Genomic DNA, 19,642 nt, shown 5'->3' with positions numbered 1-19,642 from the left:
CTGTTTCTCCCGGGGTCGAGCTGCGCCAGTGCCGGTCATCCGCACTGCTGCCTCCCCCACAGAAGGCAAGGTGGATCAGGGCAGCCCAGCTCCCCTACATCCCGCCAGCGCAACGGTCGCCCGCACGCCAAGTCCCTCTTCCAGCGTCCTGCCACTACGGTGCCAGTAGCTGAAGGGGCGACCCTGCTGGAACGGACCGAGGGTGAAGACGGCTGTGGTGAGAGATTGGCTTCTCCAGCCCTACGTCCCCCCCCCCCCCCCACCCCGGTCTCCTGCGTGCCTGACCCCCATACTGACAGGGCCTCTGGACCCTTTTGTCCCTGCTAGTCCTAGGCTGGCCCCTGGCTGCCACAGGGCGACATTCTGCTCCCTCTCCTCCCCTCCATAGGACATTGGCACCCTTCTCCCTGACAAGAAGAATGCCTGGGGAGCTGCAGAGGTTCGCACCTAGCTGCCCCTGACGTAGGGGTTATGCAGGCCTCCCACCCTCACAGACCCGGTCTCAGGGTCCCCCTCCCTCTTACCGGCCACTGCTTCAGGGCCAGAGGGCCCGCGCCTTGCTGCCCCTGACCCATCACGGGCACCGGTCCAAGGGCAAGGTGGTTGTGGCTGCCGGCCATATGGAGCGCTGTTCTAGGCCAAGGGCCCGCTCCAGGGGTGAAATGGCTGCCGGGTCATCGCTTCCGACAGCGGGTGGGCACCGCGGCCTACAAATGAGCGCTATGCCTCAACAGCCCCCGGCCGACCGTCGGAACATTCCGGTCGGCCGGGCGCCGCAAAATGTTGTTCCCCTCCTGGGCGACACTTCGCGGCAGCGATCCCACTCTATCCGGGTCCCCAGCTCTTCCGGCCCGCGGGGTGGGCACCCGCGGCCGGTATGTGCCGCTCCGTAGGCCCGGCCGGTACTTTAAATACTGTGCGGCCCCGGTCAGCCGGGCGCCGCTAAAAATTTAGACCCCGGCTTCACGGCCTGCTAGGCCGCAAAATTCGGGCCTCTGTTGGAGGGGGCTGGAACTTCTCCGGGCGCGAATCTTCCCGCCTGGAGGTTCCCCCGCCCCCAGAGGATCGCAGTGCCGCCCCCAGGCCGGATCCCTGTTAACCCCTTGGGTACAGGCCGGCTTCCGATGGGCCTGTGTGGCTTTCTGCCTCAGTGAGGCTGGGTTATAATAAATAAATTAAACAAAAAAAAAAAGAAATTAAATTATTTATTAATATGACTTGTGGGCTGCGCAGGACACTGCAGCCTCATCTCAGAGTGCTGCCTGTATACATGCCCCCCTTCCATAGGTGGCATGGTGTCGCGCTCCCCGGCTGCGGCGCTACCAGGGTCATTTCCCCTTCTAGGCGGTTTTTTTGCCCTCTCCGCGCTACGGCGCTGGTCAGTGCATGCGGCCTTTTCTGTAGGGTGCCTGCCATGTGCAGGACCCCCCTCCTGGCGGGATACTGCACTCTCGTTTCTCCGGATACGGTGCTGGCCATGTGCACGACCACCTTCCATAGGTGGAACACGGCAATTCGTTGCCGGCCATGTGCGTGACCCCTTCCATAGGCGGAACGCTACACTCTCACTGGATTCGTTGCCGATCATGTGCATGACCCCCTTCTTAGGCGGAATATTGCACTCTCATCGGATTCGGTGCTGGCCATGTGCACGACCCCCTTCCTTAGGCGGAACGCCGCACTGTCTCTGGATTCGCTGCCTGCCATAGGCATGACTCCCTTCTGTGGACGGCATTCGGCACTCTCACTGGATTCACTGCCAGCCATGTGCATGACCACCTTCCATAGGCGGTATGATGCACTCTCATTGGATTCACTGCCGGCCTTGGGCATGCCTCCTTCCCTGGTGGCGGCATACATACACTCCCTCGGTCGGTGGTTGTTCTCTCGCCGGTACGTTGTTGGCCAGGTGCATGAACCCTATGCATGGCGGGGTGCTTGCACTCTCTCTGGATCCGCTGCCGGCCATATGCATGACCCCTCTTCCGTGGGCGGTGTACGCACTCTCACTGGATTCGCTGCCGGCCATGGGCATGCCTCCTTTAGGTGACATACGCACATTTTCACCGGCTGCTCGCACTCTCCCTGAATGCGATGCTGGCCATGTGCATGGCCCCCCCCCCCCACCCTTCGTGTTCTGGGCGGCATACTACACTCTCACCGGATACATTGCTGGCCTTGAGCATGGCCTTCTAACATGGGTGGAACGCTTGTGTTCCCATTGGATGCGGTGCTGGCCTTGTGCGTGACCACCCCTCATTCCATGGGCGGAATTTTGCACGCTCACGGGATTCAAGGCTGTCCTTGTATGTGCTGTGCTGGACTTGCTCATGTTCCCCCTTCATTGGTGGAGTAGTTGCACTCTCACAAAATTTCGGTGTTGGGTGAATTGTTGCACACTCACTTAATGCTAGGATAGCCCTGTGCATGACCCCCCTTTCACTAGGTGGACCTCCTGCGTTCCTGCTGGATACTGTGTGGCCATGTGCATGGCGCCCTTCTGGGCGAAGTAGGGTATGCCCTACTTCTCTGACGTAGTTACGACCTTGGGCATCACCCCCTTTTTGGGGCGGGCCCTTGCACTCTTGCTGACTGCAGTTTGCCAGGTACATGTCCCCCCCTTTCGAGGAGGTCAGTTTGCGTTCTATCGCATACCTTACTAGTCTTGTGCATAACTCCTTTTCAGTTGCACTTCCGTAGATACTGTGGGACTCTGTGGCTGGCCTTCTTCGCTGAGTGATATTTTTGCAGTGAGCGGACGTTCTTGTGCGTTGTTTGGGCCGTGTATGCCTTCTCGTCCCGTAGGTGGGTTAGCCTTCTCACTGCTTACGGGGCTACTCGTACGTATGCCTCCTTTCCCCCTGCGACATACTTTTTCTCTTGGGAGACGGTGTTTGCAGCAAGCCTTGCACTATTCTCTAAGGAGATCATTCTGTCCACCTGTGTGAGCCTAAGGTGTTGTCCAATAAGCAACAGATGAATACCTTATATTTAAGTAGACGGGCTCTGCTGCTCGCTACTGCACCGAGCTGGGTGGTACTCACTCATTTCGTTGGCCCTTCCGCCCGGGGAGTGTTCGTGGTTCCTAGATACTTACCCATTCGTCCTTCCGCGGCATTGTTTCCCTGCGCTAGTGGTCACATGGTCGAGAGTGCTGTCTGCAGCGCCCTTCGCATTTTATGTTGGCTCTGGCAGGACTACGGTCCCCTCGCCTAGTACCTTTTCCTCCTCTTCGGGTGCAGTGTGGTATGATTCTTTCCGGTTGGCGCCCTCGGTGCTTCAGTCTGATCTGCTACCAGGTTCGGGCTGCTCTTCTTGGGAAGGTCACCCAACTTCTCTTGGGTGCTCGCCTACCCAGGTCCGGAGGACCTCCGCCTTGAGTTCTTCAGGGTATTCAAGGCGGTGGACCGGGTGTCTCAGTGTAGCGGTGTGCTGCTTTTGAGCTGTTCTATGGCTTCTCTGTTGCCCACTCCTATGCCGGCCTCTGTCTCGACCGCCTTTTCTCGCCGGTCGGTTTGGCTCCCACTCGGTACAGATCACTCCGATGTGGCTTCTGTTTCGGCCGCGCTTCAGAGGCTGTTCCTTCACTGCCCTTCCCTCGGGGGAGAGCGTGGTTGTTCATGTGGATGGTACTGGTGTTCCCTTTGAGTCCCCCTTGTCCACACTGGTTGTACTAGCTGTGTACCTAGTTACCGGGTCTACGGCGTTCTGTCCTCCCGCTGGGTGCAGATTGCGTTTTTGTTTTTTTGTTTTCAATTCTAGGCAATGTTTCTGCTATGGACTTACCTTCTCGGTAGCTTGGGAGGACTGCCTTTTGCCAAGATTGGCTTCAGATCTCCCACACCGGGACTGTAGTCCGTCTTCCTGTGGTGACTGCATCGGCTTGGGTTTTAGCCTGTCTTGTCCTGGCATCTGGCGGTTGCTGGACGGACCCTTCGGTTCCTGTCCGTTTGTCCTTCTGCTCCCCCACTCAGGGTGGATCCGGGACAACTTGCTCGGGGGCCAGCGGGACCAGTTCTACCGACCGTTCTACCCGTGTTACTGGTCTGCGCCTGATCATTGGGTTTTCACCCTCTTGCCCAGGCGACTCTAGTGGGCTCGCTAGTGTTCGCTCCTGGCCGTGTTTCGTCCAGGATCTGTTGGAGGACTTAGGTTTTTACCTGGGGTTCTGTGGGAAGCTGGGCGTTCCCCCGCTCTTCCTTTCTCTCTCCATGGTTCTGTTTTTCTCCAGTCCGGCCTGGAACTGGGACTGGGACTCTGTCGCTTGAAGTATCAGGTGTCAGCGCTGCCCTTCTTCTTTCAGCGTTCCCCGGCCCTCTGGGCCTGTCTGGACCTTCTTCCGTGGAGCGGCTCTTGGGTTCCTTTGTGCTGCCCTCCGGTACCGCCCTGGGACCTACATACTGGGCTCTTGGCGCTCCAATCTTTCGCTTGGAGCCGTTACAGTGGTTCTCTCTACTCCTTCTGTCCTGTACGGTTGTGTTTATGTAGCCATCGTGTCTCTGGCGGGTGCCTGAGTGGCGGCCCTTCTTGTTCCGAGCCTTTTGTCTTTCCCCAGGACAGGGCTGTTCTCCATTCCGTCTCTTCCTTCCTTCTGAAGGTGGTGTTTGTCTTTCATTTCGTCGAGGCAGTCGTCCTCCCCTTCCCACCCCCGGGAACGGACACTTCACCGGTTTGGACGTTGTTTGGACCTTGCAGTTTTTTACTTGGAGATCTCCGACTCTTGTCTACGTTCGGCCTCTTGGGTTCCAGGAGGTCCGCGCGAAGGGTTGACGGCATCCAGGGTGGCTTTCCTCCTTATTCTCAGAGTGGCTATTGCTGTGGTTGCCGCACCAAGGGCAGGGTTCTGCTTTTGGTGTCACCGTTCATTTCACCAGAGCTGTCGGTTCCTCCTGGGTCAGAGGCATTAGGCTTCGGCCATGCATTTGTGCAAGGCGGTCACTTCTTCCTTGCACACCTTACCAGGTTCTACAGGGTGCGTACTCGGGCTTCAGCGTCTGCTGCCTTGGGCCGCCTGGTCTGCAGGCGGCGGTTTCTTGATGCCTTCGGGTGCTTCGCCTTGGTGCTGTCGTCCCTCCCCTCTTGGACTGCTATTGAACGTCCCAAGGTCTTCTGTGTCCCCCAAGGAAACTGGGCGAGAAAACGAGATTTTTGTATAACTTACCAGTAAAATCTCTTTCTCGCTCTTTCCTTGGGGGACACAGCACCCACCCATTCTTTGTTCTTCTCTGCACGGTTTCCGGGTTTGTTTTACCCGTTGGGTAGTTGGCTTGTTGGTTCCACTTTTGGACTTTGCCTTGTTTTCACTACTTGGACACGCAACTGACAGTCTCTCTCTCCAGGCTGAGGGTATAGCTGTGGAGGAGGGGCTAACAGTTCTTACTTAGTGTCACGCCTCCTAGGGAGATGAGCTATACCCAAGGTCTTCTGTGTCCCCCAAGGAAAGAGCGAGAAAGAGATTTTACTGGTAAGTTATACAAAAATCTCGTTTTTTTGCGTGGACGGATGGGTTTCCTTTGGGCAGGCTTGGAACCCTAAACCCCAGCTGCATAATGGCATTTTTTTAATATAGAATTCAATTATCAGACATGTATACATTTTATATTGTACGTTTTTTTTTTTGCCTTTTATCATATAATAACACATTGAATCCTTTTTTGTTTTACAGCTGAAAAAAGAGCTGCATTGCTTGCTGAGATAAATAGACTGAAGAGTGAAGGACCTCAGAAGAAACCCAATTCCCACGTCAATGATGGCACACCATCAAGGGGCCTTGTATCTGTTTCAGAAATATTCCTCCCTCTTAAAACAGATTTTGTCTGCAGCACCTCTCAAAGACCAGGTAAGTAGTTATTACCATTGCACTGCTTTTTTGTTTCTGGAACGTTACTTTGTGTATGAGAGAAAAAAACAGCTATCAAAATTTGTGCTTGTTGGTTAACACTGTTACCAGTAGATGGCAGCATCAGACTGTAAAACACGCGTTCATTTCTGAAAAGCTGCCTCGTATAAATCATGATCTTTATGATTGACTTCTTTATAAATGCTGTTCCATTCCACAATGTCACCTTATAGTTTGTTACTGCTGGACAGTGAGCCAGTTCATATTCAACAGTTTCTTATAGAGATATACCACAGAGTGCACAAATAAACTGTGGGCAGATTTAGACAGTGTAGAATAGACATACCTAGACTGTCTAGTCTTCCTTTATTAGTTAGCTTATTTCTTGCACATATTTTGTACCAAATCTGGCAAAATTTTGGCATACATTGTCACCGAGCTCCTTCCATCCAAAACCACAACCTTTTCTCAAAAGCTGCACTTAGGCTACTATCACACTAGCGTTAAAGTATTCCGGTATTGACTACCGGAAAAAAAAATGCTTCAGTTTTGCATCAGGATGTCTTCAGTTCAGTCCATTTTTACGGTATTTTTTCAGGCAAAAATTCTGGAACACTTGCCAGATCGGCATTAATTTCCATTAAAATGTATTAATGCCGGATCCGGTGCCAAGTGTTCCGGAAAAACGGACCCGGTTTCCCGGTCTGCGCATGCGTAGACCTTTAAATCTGTGAAAAAAATATATATCAGATCCGTTTTTCCCAATAACACCAGAGAGACGGATCCAGTATTGGAGTTGTTCAATATAGATTTTTAGCAAAACAGCTGGGTCAGTACAATTACAAGACCGAGCGCTTTGTTCAGGTAGGGCAGCATAAAATTGGTGATGAATTCCCTTTAGAAAGGTGGCACACAGTGCTAGAATTCTGGCTCAGTTTGATTGCATTTTGGTGCTGACATTTCCGTTCCATGGTAACATGCCCTAATCGTTCAGATACTGTGCAGACTAAAAGGAATATAAGCACATGAATGTTTCTTAAAGGGGTATGAAGGTCCTGTTATATTGATGGCCATTAGTTTAAGAACGATTATTACTAGCTGCACATGTGCGGCTGGTATTATAAAGTGGCCAACCCCTTTTAAGGGCCTGGTTCTTGAGATAACAGTGAGTCCCATAGGTAGGTCCTGGGATCCGCGCCTATCAGACCATAAATGACCCAGATAGGAATACCTCTTTAAGCAGCACCTGATTTATCGGTGGCTAATGTTGGATGCTAAATCTGGTACCTCCTAAGACTGTCTAGTCTGTCTTTCCATATGTTGGCTTACTATGCCCCAAATTGTTGGTGCTTGATTTTGCGTTAAAGCCATGCCCCTGTACAGTAAAATCGCCCCCACATCACTTCTTGGAGTGAAAAATGAATGAAACAGTTAAAGTAGGTACATGGCTAATTGCGTCAAGATTCTGGCACATTTAAATAGCAGTTATGCCCAATGAGTTGTAAGAAATTGTGCTCCTGAATGTCATGCTTTGCGAGCCTCAAGGACTTACCGAATCTCACTTTTCAGATCCTTTTGAGACATTTCTGACCAAGCAATAGTATCTGCTAGGCTAATGGTAAAGAACTGAATATAAAGATGGCACTTTCTCGTCTCTGCACACTAAATTAAATTGTACATTTTGCCTTTCACAGAGTCAGCAAATTACTACTTCTTCATAATTATCAGATCAGGAGCAGAAAACATGGTGGCCACTCCTCTGTCTAGTATTTCCAGTTCAATGAAAGGGGACGCGTTATCCTTCCCAACTATATTTAGTCTGTAAGTAACCGGTACCATTTGCAATCTCTGATGTTGTGTGTGGTCAGATTTTTGGTAGATATTTCTGATTTTGAATAATTTTATTTTTTATTTTTAGTGAAGATGTCTCTAATGACTTTGCAGTCTACATAGATGTCTACAGCTTGGTAAGTACCGTATTTTTCGCCCTATAAGACGCACCGGCCCATAAGACGCACCTAGGTTTTTGGGGAGGAAAATAAGAAAAAAATTATTTTTAGCTTTTGGTGGGTTTGGAACTAATGGTGGTCTGTGGGTGGCACTATTACTGGGGATCTGTGAAGGACACCGTTATGGGGGGATCTGTGGATGACGGACACTGTTATGGGGGGATCTGTGGATGACGGACACTGTTATGGGGGGATCTGTGGATGACGGACACTGTTATGGGGGGATCTGTGGATGACGGACACTGTTATGGGGGGGATCTGTGGATGACGGACACTGTTATGGGGGGGATCTGTGGATGACGGACACTGTTATGGGGGGGATCTGTGGATGACGGACACTGTTATGGGGGGGATCTGTGGATGACGGACACTGTTATGGGGGGGATCTGTGGATGACGGACACTGTTATGGGGGGGATCTGTGGATGACGGACACTGTTATGGGGGGGATCTGTTGATGACTGACACTGTTATGGGGGGGGGGATCTGTGGGTGACTGACACACTGTTACAGGGGGGGGATCTGTGGATGGCACTGTTATAGGGGGGGGGATCTGTGGATGGCACTGTTACGGGGGGGGGGAGATCTGTGGATGGCACTGTTACGGGGGGGGGATCTGTGGATGGCACTGTTACAGGGGGTGGGGGATCTGTGGATGGCACTGTTACAGGGGGTGGGGGATCTGTGGATGGCACTGTTATATATGTGCCATCCACAGCCCCCCAGCCCATAACAGTGGCATCCACAGACACCCCCCCCCCCCCTTAACTGTGCCATCCACAGATCAGCTCACCCACCTGCCACCGCCCCCGCCTCTGCCACCCCCAGTGCTAATATTACATGTCTTATTCGATTAAAATGTATTAGATATGCCCCCTCACTCCTATATTGCTAATTGTACCTTACATCCTATTCCTAGCTTCTGTAATGCAGGCCGGGCGGCCGGCGCCTGCTTCATTCACTTGCCTGCGCCGCCTGCTTCATTCATAAAGTAGGCGGCGCAGGCACGTGACATCAGGGAGTCACGCTGCCGCCCGCCCGTCCTGCATTACAGAAGCTAGGAATAGGATTTAAGGTACAATTAGCAATATAGGAGTGAGGGGGCATATCTAATATATTTTAATCGAATAAGACATTTAATATTAGTATATCGGAGCGGCGGGGCTATAGTACATTGATTGCACCGCCCCGCCGCTATTCCCGGCCCCCAGCGTACGCTACATCGCATCCAGCGATGTTAAATTGTCCACATTCGCCCCATAAGACGCAGGGGCATTTCCCCCCGATTTTTTGGGGGGGGAAAGTGCGTCTTATGGGGCAAAAAATACGGTATGCAGTCTCAAGCTCATTTTTGTAGTAACATATTTAAGATCTGTTCATTATGAGCGAAGCTTATCTTATACTGCATATTTTAGGCACAAAGAAAAGAAGTTCCCTCCACTGATAAGAGGAAAAAGGCAGTGAAGTCAAAGGTAACTAATCACAGTTTCTAAATGTTTTCATTCCGATTATTTGCTAATCCATTTAAGAGCCATGAATTGGTACTTTTCTCATGGATTGGCTTCTCGCATAGCTCTCCAATGCTGCCACTTGTCAGCAGATGCTATACATTTGCCTTATAATGGCAATGTTACTATTATTATGGTTTTATTATTGTGATTATCATTTACATTTTAATACTCTGTGAAATCCTCTGAACAATCTACATGAGTTGGTTAAGGTTAGAGTTTAGTGTTGCTAATCATAAGCAAGAAAAAGCATCCTATAACAGCCTAGGCTAAAGCATCTGTTTCACCATAATAGCGTATCACCTATCCATAGGATCATGAAAATAAGGGTCCATGATTGAATGGAGCTAGGGTCTCACGCTGCCGCTCCATTAATCTCTACGGGACTGAGGGAAATAGCCAAGTATAGCGCTTGGCTATCTCCATCAGTCCCATAGAGTTGACTCTGGAAACCCTATTCTCATAGTTGATGGTGGTCCGAATGATCAGACCCCCATTTTTGTTATTGGTGTGGGTACCAGCAAACAGCCACCACTGATCAGATTTTTATCACCTTTCCTGTGGATCAGTGGTAAGTTTGTTATGGTAAAACAATTGCTTTAAAAGGTTTGTTCACACCATTATGGGGTTAGGATATGTTAATGTTACCAGTGCATATGACCATAAGTGAGGGCTCCTATGGCATGCAACCACTGTTTGAGGGCCACTTTATCTGGAACATCCATTCATCATAATTGGGCATATCGAAAGGGGTTTTCCAGTTTTATGAAGATATTGCTTAAAGGGATTGTCAGAGTTACAGAGGACCTTTCACCTCTCCTGATATGTCTATTTTAGTATCTACTTGCATTCCCCATGTAATAATGATTCTGGAGCATCTATTCTAGGGCTACTTTCACACTTGAGGCAGAGGATTCCGGCAATCCGTACGCAAACGGATGCATTTGTGAGATGGATCCATCTGACGAACGCATTGCAATGCTGGATCCGTCTTTCCAGTTGTCATCCGGAAAAACGAATTCGGTATTTATCATTTTCACATGCTTTAAATGTCTGCACATGCGCGGACTAGAAGAACGGATCCGTCAATGCGGCAATTTTAATACATTACAAAGAAAATTAATGCCAGATCCAGCATTCAGGCAAGTGTTCAGGATTTTTGGCTGGAGAGAAAAATACAGCATGCTGCTGTATTTTCTCCTGCGAAAAAACGTAAGAGGGACTGACCTGATGCATACTGAACGTAATGTTCTCCCTAGGACGGAACTCAATACTGGAAAAGAAAAACGCTATGACGTTCCTTTCAATAAATTGCCAGCAGCTTGAAGTAAAGGTACAGATGAAGGTGTGTCCCTGTACAGTCGGACACCTGCAGCACAGATTGGGCAGAGTCAGACACACCCGCTACTGGTAACACCCAGCAGTACCTTTACTGCAGACTGCTGGCAATTTATTTGTAAACTTCTAGCAGGAATGGAAAATCATAGTCATAAAAATGGATCCTCCAGAATTGGTATTACATGGGGAATGCAAGTACTTACTAAAACTGTCATGTCAGGAGAGGTGAGAGGTCCTTTTTTAAATATTTCATTATACTGATCTGCTGTGGGGCTGGTAAAATAATATAAAAATACCTTTTCTCGCCCATTTTCCTTGGGGGACACAGACCTTGGGTATAGCTCAGCTCCCTAGGAGGCATGACACTAAGTAAAACTGTTAAGCCCCTCCTCCATCAGCTATACCCTCAGCCTGGAGATAGAGGCTACCAGTTTTAGCTTAGTGTCCAAGGAGGCAAGACACTCCCTGCTACTGCAGGGCTGTTTTCTCCTTGTTATTTTATTTTTTCCTAGGGATACCAGAGACGCATTTGACCTCTCTGCTCTCCCGGGGTTGAGCTGCGCCAGTGCCAACTTATCTGCACTGCTGCCTCCCCCACAGAAGCAATAGGAAAGCCCCTCTTCCAGCTTCCTGCCACTGCGGTGCCAGTGGCTGAAGGGGCGACCCTGCTGGAAAGGACTGAGGGTGAAGACGTCGCACGGTGAGATGGCTATTCCAGCCCATACCCCGTCCCTATCTGCAGCATCTACCCCTCTGGGTAAGGGGGGCACCCGTGGTCGCTCATTCTGAGCGCTCATCTGCAGGACAATGCAGCACAGCAGCATCCTCAGCACCCCCACGCTTTTCCCCCCCACGCTGCTATCTTTCTCCCCCCCCCCTCCCCCTTATCGGGGCTGACTCCATTTTTCTCTTCTCTCTCTCTCCCCCTTCCCGCCGAGAACGGGGGGCGGGGCTTAGCGGTCCCGGCAGGGGGCGGGGCTTCCGCGCGTCATTTTGGGGGCGGAGCTACGTTCTCCTTCACAGGAGACATTTCAAGTGCTGGAGGGGGCGGAGCTTGTTCCCCGCGCTTTCTGCTGAGGTTTCCCGCGCTTCCTCACTCCTGACAGGAAGCTGGGACACGGTGGGGGACTCTAACCTCCTGTGTACATCGCTCGGCTTCTGTGGGCGCTCTCTGCTGCTCACTGCTGTTCACTGCTTCTCTGCTGCTGCTGATCTGGGCCATCTCCTGACGTTCTTCTGAGGCACTGGTAGGACAGTTAACCCTCTCCTAACCCTCCTGGTCATAGCTGCTATAACCCTTTGTGGTCTCTATATTAGAGTACAACCACACTTCAGCATGTCAGATCCCACAGGTGCCCCCAAACCCTGGTACCATGCCTGTACCGCCTGTAAGGAACTTTTTCCGCGTGGGCAATCTGAGCCGCATTGCCTTGCATGTCAGGCCCCGGTGCAGGGCCCGCTTCCCGCTGCGCCCCCCGGTGCCTCTGAACCCCCTGACTGGGCTAGGTCTCTGTCTCAGGCGGTGGAAAGCCTTACACACGTAGTGGGCCGTCTCGTGGATAGACCGCCTCTCCCGCAGGCTGCCACAATCCCTGTCGCACCCGCTGGGACTACCGTTTCTGCCGCCCCCACTGGTTCCCTGCCTCCCAGCGAATCTTCCAGGGCCCGGCATACTCAGAAACGTTCAAGGGTTGAGCGCACATCTTCTCCAGATGCTTCGCTCTCTCCGCCATGCGTGCGAGCTCAGTCAAGTCTATCCTCTCAAAGGGATACGCTTTCTGAGGGAGAACTGGCGGATTCGGACGTGGACATGGACTCAGAGCTTCCGTCCAAATTGGCGTCCGCGGTGGGGCATCTTGTCACTAGCATCCGTGATACCTTTCAGCTACACGATGACCCCCCCAGCTCTGAACAGGCCGGCGTGTCCTTTCTCCGCCCCAAACAGGCCTCCAAGGTTTTTCCCATACACGCTGATTTTTCTTCTGTGGTATCCAAGGCTTGGACTCGGCCTAACGTCCGCTTTATTACACCCAAAAAGCTGGACATTTGTTATCCCTTTCCAGCGGATTCTGTGACCACGTGGACATCCCCGCCTAAGGTTGATCCTCCCGTGGCTCGCCTGTCCAAAAGCACTACTATTCCTGTACAGGACGGATCTTCCCTCCAGTCTGTTGAGGACCGTCGTACGGAATCCCTCTCCAAGGCCATATTTACTGCCTCTGGTTCGGCCCTTAGACCGGTCTTTGCCTCCGCCTGGGTTGGCAAAGCGGTCTCTGAATGGGGTTTGCAACTGGAACGGGAGTTAGGGTCGGACGTCCCTGTTCAGGACCTCCGTTCCTTAGCCCAACTAATTGTTCAGGCCGGAAAATTCGTCTGTGAGGCCTCCCTTGATGCGGGTGCCCTCATTGCCCGTTCCTCTGCCCTGGCAGTTTCTGTCAGGAGGGAACTCTGGCTGAAGGTTTGGGCGGCGGACGCCGCTTCCAAACGCTCTTTGGCCGGCCTACCATTCACGGGTTCCCGCCTGTTCGGAACCCGTCTGGACGAACTTATATCAGAGGCCACGGGTGGGAAGAGTACTCACCTCCCCCAGTCCAGGCCAATGGGCGCCCCCCGTGGTCGCGCTGGTTCGTCCCGTTTTCGGTCCTTTCGCAAGCCTACCGGGTCTAGACCCGCGGCCAGTTCTTCTTCCTCTGGCCCAGCCCAGGATAGACGCAAGAAGCCGTTTTTTCGGACGCAACCTACCTGGCGCAAGTCCCAGCCTGCACGGGCTCCCACAGGCCAGCAGCCCTCTGCCTGAAGGTGCGCCCCCACCCACCCGGGTGGGGGGCCGCCTTCTCCTATTCAGGAACGTATGGCGGGCCCACATCTCAGACGCATGGGCGCTCGAGATTGTATCTTGCGGATACAAAATCGAATTTGCGTCCATTCCGCCAGACCGTTTCTTCCGATCCCGTCCTCCGCGAGATCCCGTACGAGTGGCCGCCTTCTTCGCGGCCATTCACTCTCTAATGGACAAGGGTGTCGTCGCCCCCGTGCCTCCGACGGACAGGTTCAGGGGGTTCTACTCGAACCTCTTTGTGGTTCCCAAGAAGGAAGGCTCAGTGCGTCCGATCTTGGACCTAAAACGCCTGAACCGTTTTCTCCGACTGCAGAGATTCCGGATGGAGTCTCTCAGGTCCGCAGTGGCCTCCCTGGAAAGAGGGGATTTCATGGCCTCAATCGACATTCAGGATGCATACCTCCACGTTCCGGTTGCTCCATGTCATCACCGCTTCCTGCGCTTTGCGGTGGGGGACGATCACTTCCAATTCGTCGCCCTTCCCTTTGGTCTGGCGACTGCTCCTCGAGTGTTCACCAAGGTCCTGGCCCCTGTCTTGGCCCTTCTACGTTCAAGAAGTGTTTTTCTTCTCCCATACTTGGACGACATCCTGGTCAAGGCATCCTCCTTCTCTCAGACATCCCGCAGTGTGGAACTCACTCTGGAGACCCTGACGCGGTTCGGTTGGATTATCAACCACCCCAAATCTTCCCTTACCCCCTCCAGACGGCTGATCTTCCTGGGGATGCTCCTGGATACAGAGTTGGCGGAGGTCCGCCTTCCGTCGGACAAGCGTCTGGCCCTTCGCGGGTCGGTTCGCAGTCTCCTCCGTCATCACCGCCCTTCCCTCAGATCCAGCATGCGGTTGTTGGGAAAGATGGTTGCCTGTTTCGAAGCGGTGCCGTTCGCACAATTCCGATCCCGCACCTTTCAGAGGGCAATTCTGTCGGCCTGGGACAAATCACTGAGGAGTCTGGACAGGACCTTTCTTCTGCCTCCCCTGGCTCGAGCTTCCCTCGGCTGGTGGTTGCATATCCCTCTAAGGGGGAAGTCCTTCCTTCCACTGAACTGGCTGGTGATTACCACAGATGCCAGCTTACGGGGGTGGGGGGGGTTTTCCCTCCCCGGTCCGTCCAGGGCGTTTGGTCTCTATCGGAGTCCAGACTTCCAATCAATATTCTGGAACTGAGGGCGATTCTTCTGTCCCTCAGACACTGGACCCATCTGCTGAGGGCCACCCTGTTCGGATCCAATCGGACAATGCCACGGCTGTGGCATACATAAACCATCAGGGAGGCACTCGCAGCGATGCAAGAGGTGACCCTCATTCTCCTCTGGGCGGAGACGCACGTGCCGGCCTTATCTGCGATTTACATCCCGGGGGTGGACAACTGGGCGGCGGATTTCCTCAGCCGGTCCACCATCGACCCGGGAGAATGGTCCCTGCACCCAGAGGTGTTCGAAGCCCTTTGTCTTCGCTGGGGTCGCCCCGACGTGGACCTCATGGCCTCCAAATTCAACCACAAGGTCCCCCTATACCTGGCCAGGGCACGGGACCCGAAGGCATACGGCGCCGACGTGCTCGTCCTTCCGTGGCGCGAATTCTCCCTTCTGTACGTCTTTCCTCCTTTTCCCCTCCTGCCACGGGTTCTTCGGAGGATCGCGGCAGAGGGCGTCCCCGCGATTCTAATCGCCCCGGATTGGCCCCGCCGGTCTTGGTACGCCGACCTAATGTTGCTGTTGGCAGACGCACCGTGGCCACTGCCCTCCAGGGAAGACCTTCTCTCTCAGGGACCGATCTTCCACGAGCATTTAGGCTCGCTACGTTTGACGGCGTGGCTATTGAGACCGCCGTCTTAACGCGACGGGGTTTCTCCGCGGACGTAGTCCGCACCATGATCCGGGCTCGTAAGCCCGTATCCTCTAGGATCTACTATCGGGTTTGGAGGTCCTATCTGGGGTTCTGTGAGTCCCGGAGCATCCCACCTCTCCGGTTTTCTCTTCCCACAATCCTGTCCTTCCTCCAGTCGGGTCTGGACCTGGGGCTGTGCCTCAGTTCTCTGAAGGGTCAGATTTCGGCGCTGTCTATTCTTCTCCAGCGTCCCCTGGCCCCTCTAGGGCCAATTAAGACCTTTTTACAAGGGGTGGCTCACTCTGTTCCGCCGTACCGCCCTCCAGTTCCTTCCTGGGACCTGAATGTGGTGCTCTCGGCGCTCCAATCAGCCCCCTTCGAGCCTTTACGGGAGGTCTCCCTTCGCCTTCTGTCCTGCAAGGTCATCTTTCTTGTGGCCGTCACGTCTCTCCGACGGGTGTCGGAGTTAGCGGCTCTTCTTGCTCCGAACCTTCCTGATCTTCCACCAGGATAAGGTTGTGCTTCGGCCTGTCCCGACTTTCCTGCCAAAGGTGGTCTCCGCCTTTCACATCAATGAGGACATCGTCCTTCCGTCGCTCTGTCCCTCTCCTTCCCACCCCAGAGAACGGGAACTGCACCGTCTGGATGTGGTCAGGGCGTTGAGGATTTACTTGGAGGTCACCGGGTCCTTTCGGCGCACGGACTCCCTGTTTGTGGTTCCGGAGGGTTCGCGCAAAGGGTTGGCGGTCTCCAAGGTGGCTATTGCCCGTTTCATTAAACTGGCAGTGTCTGAGGCTTATCGAGCCAAGGGCAGACCTCCGCCTTTTGGCGTCACTGCTCATTCCACCAGAGCAGTCGGAGCTTCCTGGGCGCAGAGGCATCGGGCCTCGGCTGAACAGTTGTGCAAAGCAGCCACTTGGTCCTCTCTGCACACTTTCACAAAGTTCTATAGGGTGCATACGCATGCATCAGCGGATGCTGCGTTGGGCCGCCTGGTTTTGCAGGCAGCGGTTTCCTGATGCTCTGGTGGTGTTCCGCCTTGGGTTTGTGGTCCCTCCCTTCTTGGACTGCTCTTGAACGTCCCAAGGTCTGTGTCCCCCAAGGAAAATGGGCGAGAAAAGGAGATTTTTGTATAACTTACCAGTTAAATCTCTTTCTCGCTCTTCCTTGGGGGACACAGCACCCACCCTTCTGTGTTTGGTTACAGGGTTATGGTCTGGCGCCCCGTTGGGTTGCTGGCTGGTTGTTTCCGTTATTGGTTGTTATCCTTTCACTACTTGGACACGCAACTGGTAGCCTCTATCTCCAGGCTGAGGGTATAGCTGATGGAGGAGGGGCTTAACAGTTTTACTTAGTGTCACGCCTCCTAGGGAGCTGAGCTATACCCAAGGTCTGTGTCCCCCAAGGAAGAGCGAGAAAGAGATTTAACTGGTAAGTTATACAAAAATCTCCTTATCTTCACCAGCCCCTTTGATCCATCGCTGCTGCTCCTTCCTCTTCCGCCTACTGCAGACAATGAGATATTGTTGCGGCAACAGTGGTGAAGTCCTATTTACCGCTGCAGCCAATCAGTGGTCTTGGACCGTACACTGTTGAGGCCACTTATATGATGCAGCATTATACGGGACGTCACTGCCACAACTGCAATATCTCACTGGCTGTGATCTGGAGAAGAAGAAAGAAGCAGCAGCGCTGGATCGGAGGGGCAGATGAAGGTGAGATTTATTACAGTAGGCTACCATAATAAAATTTTAACTTGGGCAATTCTATCAGCGTGTTTCAATAGCCTTACCATTTAAAAAAATATATATTTGCTTTTCATTGAATGAGAGCACTTACCGGTAATCAGATGCATCAAACATGTACATGGCTTTCCCTGCTGTGAGCTGAGAAGTGGATACAGTTGTACCCAGGCTAGAGTATGCAGTGCGAGTTAAAGGGGTATTCCCATTGATGGCATATCTCTATGATGCTTCTCCCATCTCTAGTGATAAAGCTTTATTACATATAAAAGTTGTACTGCCCTTAAATGATGTGGTATAAAATGCTACTTCTTTGTCCAGGCTCCACACAGAACTCGACATGGTTCTGCTTTTCATCTCATGCAAACACTTCTTCTGTATTTGGTATGATTCTTCATGTCTCCTGGTGTTCACAGCCTGCTTTGTTGGTGTGACAGTACTCTATATTGTGCAGGGTGTTTAACAATTGGTGTAATATAACATTTGTGCCAACGTTTTTTTAAAAGATTTTAGACCTGAACGTCCTTTTCATCAGTCAGTGCAGGGCTTTCCTCCCTTTTTTTGTTTTTGTTGAAATGCAATGAAACCTGTTTGGTCTCTTACCAGATTAGCCTCTAGTATTTTCCAACCTTCACACTGAGCAATGAATACACCTTGCTATGAAAATACGAAATGTGCTTTTGATTCTTCACTAAGATTAGGGTTAAAGGGTTTAATTTCTAAAGTTATCCTCTATCCATAGGATAGAGCATAACCATCTGATCGGTGAAGGTCAGACCTCTGGGACCCCCACTGATTGAGAACACGTAGCATCACTGGCCTGGCCTGGGCGTGGCTAAGCTCTGTTCACTTGAATGGAACTTAGCCGCGCACAGGCCATTGATACTAGTTGTGATGTCACTGGTCCAGCGGTAAACAGTGAGAAGGCCGCAGCTCTTCTGGAGCAATGCTGCCTTCTCAAACAGTTGATCGGAGGGGGTCCCGGGTGTCAGACCCCCGCCGATCAGGTGCTGCTTATTTTTCCAGAGGATAGATCATTAGTTTAAACAAACTGCAGAACCCCTTTAACCAGGCATTACTTAAAGGGGCTTTCTCTGATTTTGATTTAATGGTTAATCCTTAAAATACACAATCAATGTATCGTCTGTGGACCCCCGTGATGGGTATCCAAGAATTGTGTGTGTGTGTGTATGTATATATGTGTGTATGTGTATATATATATATATATATATATATATATATATATATATATATATATATATATAGCTGTGCCTGGTACTGCAGCTCAGCCATGTTTATTTGAGTTGAACGTGTAGGTACATTGATATGCCTGGATAAACAACGAAGGGGCCCCCATCTCTCTGCTGATCAGTGGTGGATCTGGTGGTCGGATGGCCTTTCCTGCAGTGTTATTTTAGGTCTGAATTCTTTCATTCTCGTTTCATGCTTTTCATCATATATAAAGTACATGTTTAGAAAAATATAGAAAGGCCAATATCTACACAATGTACAGAGTACCGTATCTAAAGAAAATAAATGTTGCCCATATTGTGTATAAAGATTTCAGAGAATATGTAATGAATAGCTAAACCAATACAATTGAACCAAAGCATGTATAGGGTGCTGCACACAATGCAACTTATTCTTTAGCTCTGGGGGCTGCACAGATTTTCTTGCACTTTCCACATGGTGGTTGAAAGGGCACATTAGGGTGTTTTTTCTGTGATGGAGATATATTTGGTAATACTGACTATAAATGCATAATGAGGAAGTTCCATTAAAGAGAATCTTAGTCAAAGCATACTATTTCATATGTAGTCATACTTCAGATGGACTATATTTACTTTGTTCTTTCTGTTTTTAGGCAATTACTCCAAAGAGGCTTTTGACTTCAATCACTGTAAGTGCGATGGGCAGATTTACTACTAATATTTAGACAGTGTAGTCATGCAGTGTATTATAAATTCAGTGCATTTTGCTGGCAGTTACACTTATTGGTTGGTTTACTTTGGGCCAAGAAAAGGAACCCAGCACCATGCCTCGGTGTTATATAATCTACAATACTCCCACAGTTAGCTCGCGCTTCATGGCTCGCAAATTAAAAAATTGTAAACAAGCAAGCACCAAGTCATGCCACTCCCATTGAAATCTTCTTTTTGTGCGTACTGATGTCCCAGCTTTCTCTCTGTGACCTCCCCTCATTCTCCATCTCTTCTAGCAAGTTTTTCAGGCAAACGCTGATTATCACTTGCAGATCCTTTCATCAGTACGTGCCTACCGTGAGCTTGCTGATAACTTCTGAGTTACAGTTCCTTACAGGCATGTACAAAATCCACCACTCCTTTTGAGATGCCACCCTTAGGGAGGCTAGTCGTTTGTAGGGTGGGACATAGTCTCATTGAGCATGAGGACTTAAACTCTGCCCGCAATAGAGCACATAAGGCTATGATACTGTATGCTCCAATGTTCTGGTGCTGCCCTCATTAGTCTGTAAATGGGTAAAATACAGTTTCAAAGCTTTTGTAGGCAGACTGTCA

General features: G+C 51.3%; 1 protein-coding gene across 1 annotated transcript in view; it reads left to right on the top strand.

The window, feature by feature from the left end:
* Positions 1–19,642, top strand: part of ANLN (anillin actin binding protein) — a 72,557-nt gene that overhangs the window by 41,241 nt on the left and 11,674 nt on the right. Inside the window, exons 14-18 of the mRNA XM_044293890.1 lie at positions 5,666–5,839; positions 7,534–7,660; positions 7,758–7,806; positions 9,263–9,319; positions 18,970–19,005. Of these exons, the coding sequence (XP_044149825.1) occupies positions 5,666–5,839; positions 7,534–7,660; positions 7,758–7,806; positions 9,263–9,319; positions 18,970–19,005 (443 nt within the window). The remainder of the gene's footprint in view (positions 1–5,665; positions 5,840–7,533; positions 7,661–7,757; positions 7,807–9,262; positions 9,320–18,969; positions 19,006–19,642) is intronic.

Source organism: Bufo gargarizans, chromosome 5 (assembly GCF_014858855.1).
Source record: "Bufo gargarizans isolate SCDJY-AF-19 chromosome 5, ASM1485885v1, whole genome shotgun sequence".
Classification (NCBI taxonomy): Eukaryota; Metazoa; Chordata; class Amphibia; order Anura; family Bufonidae; genus Bufo; species Bufo gargarizans.
This window is presented reverse-complemented; position numbering and strand designations above follow the sequence as displayed.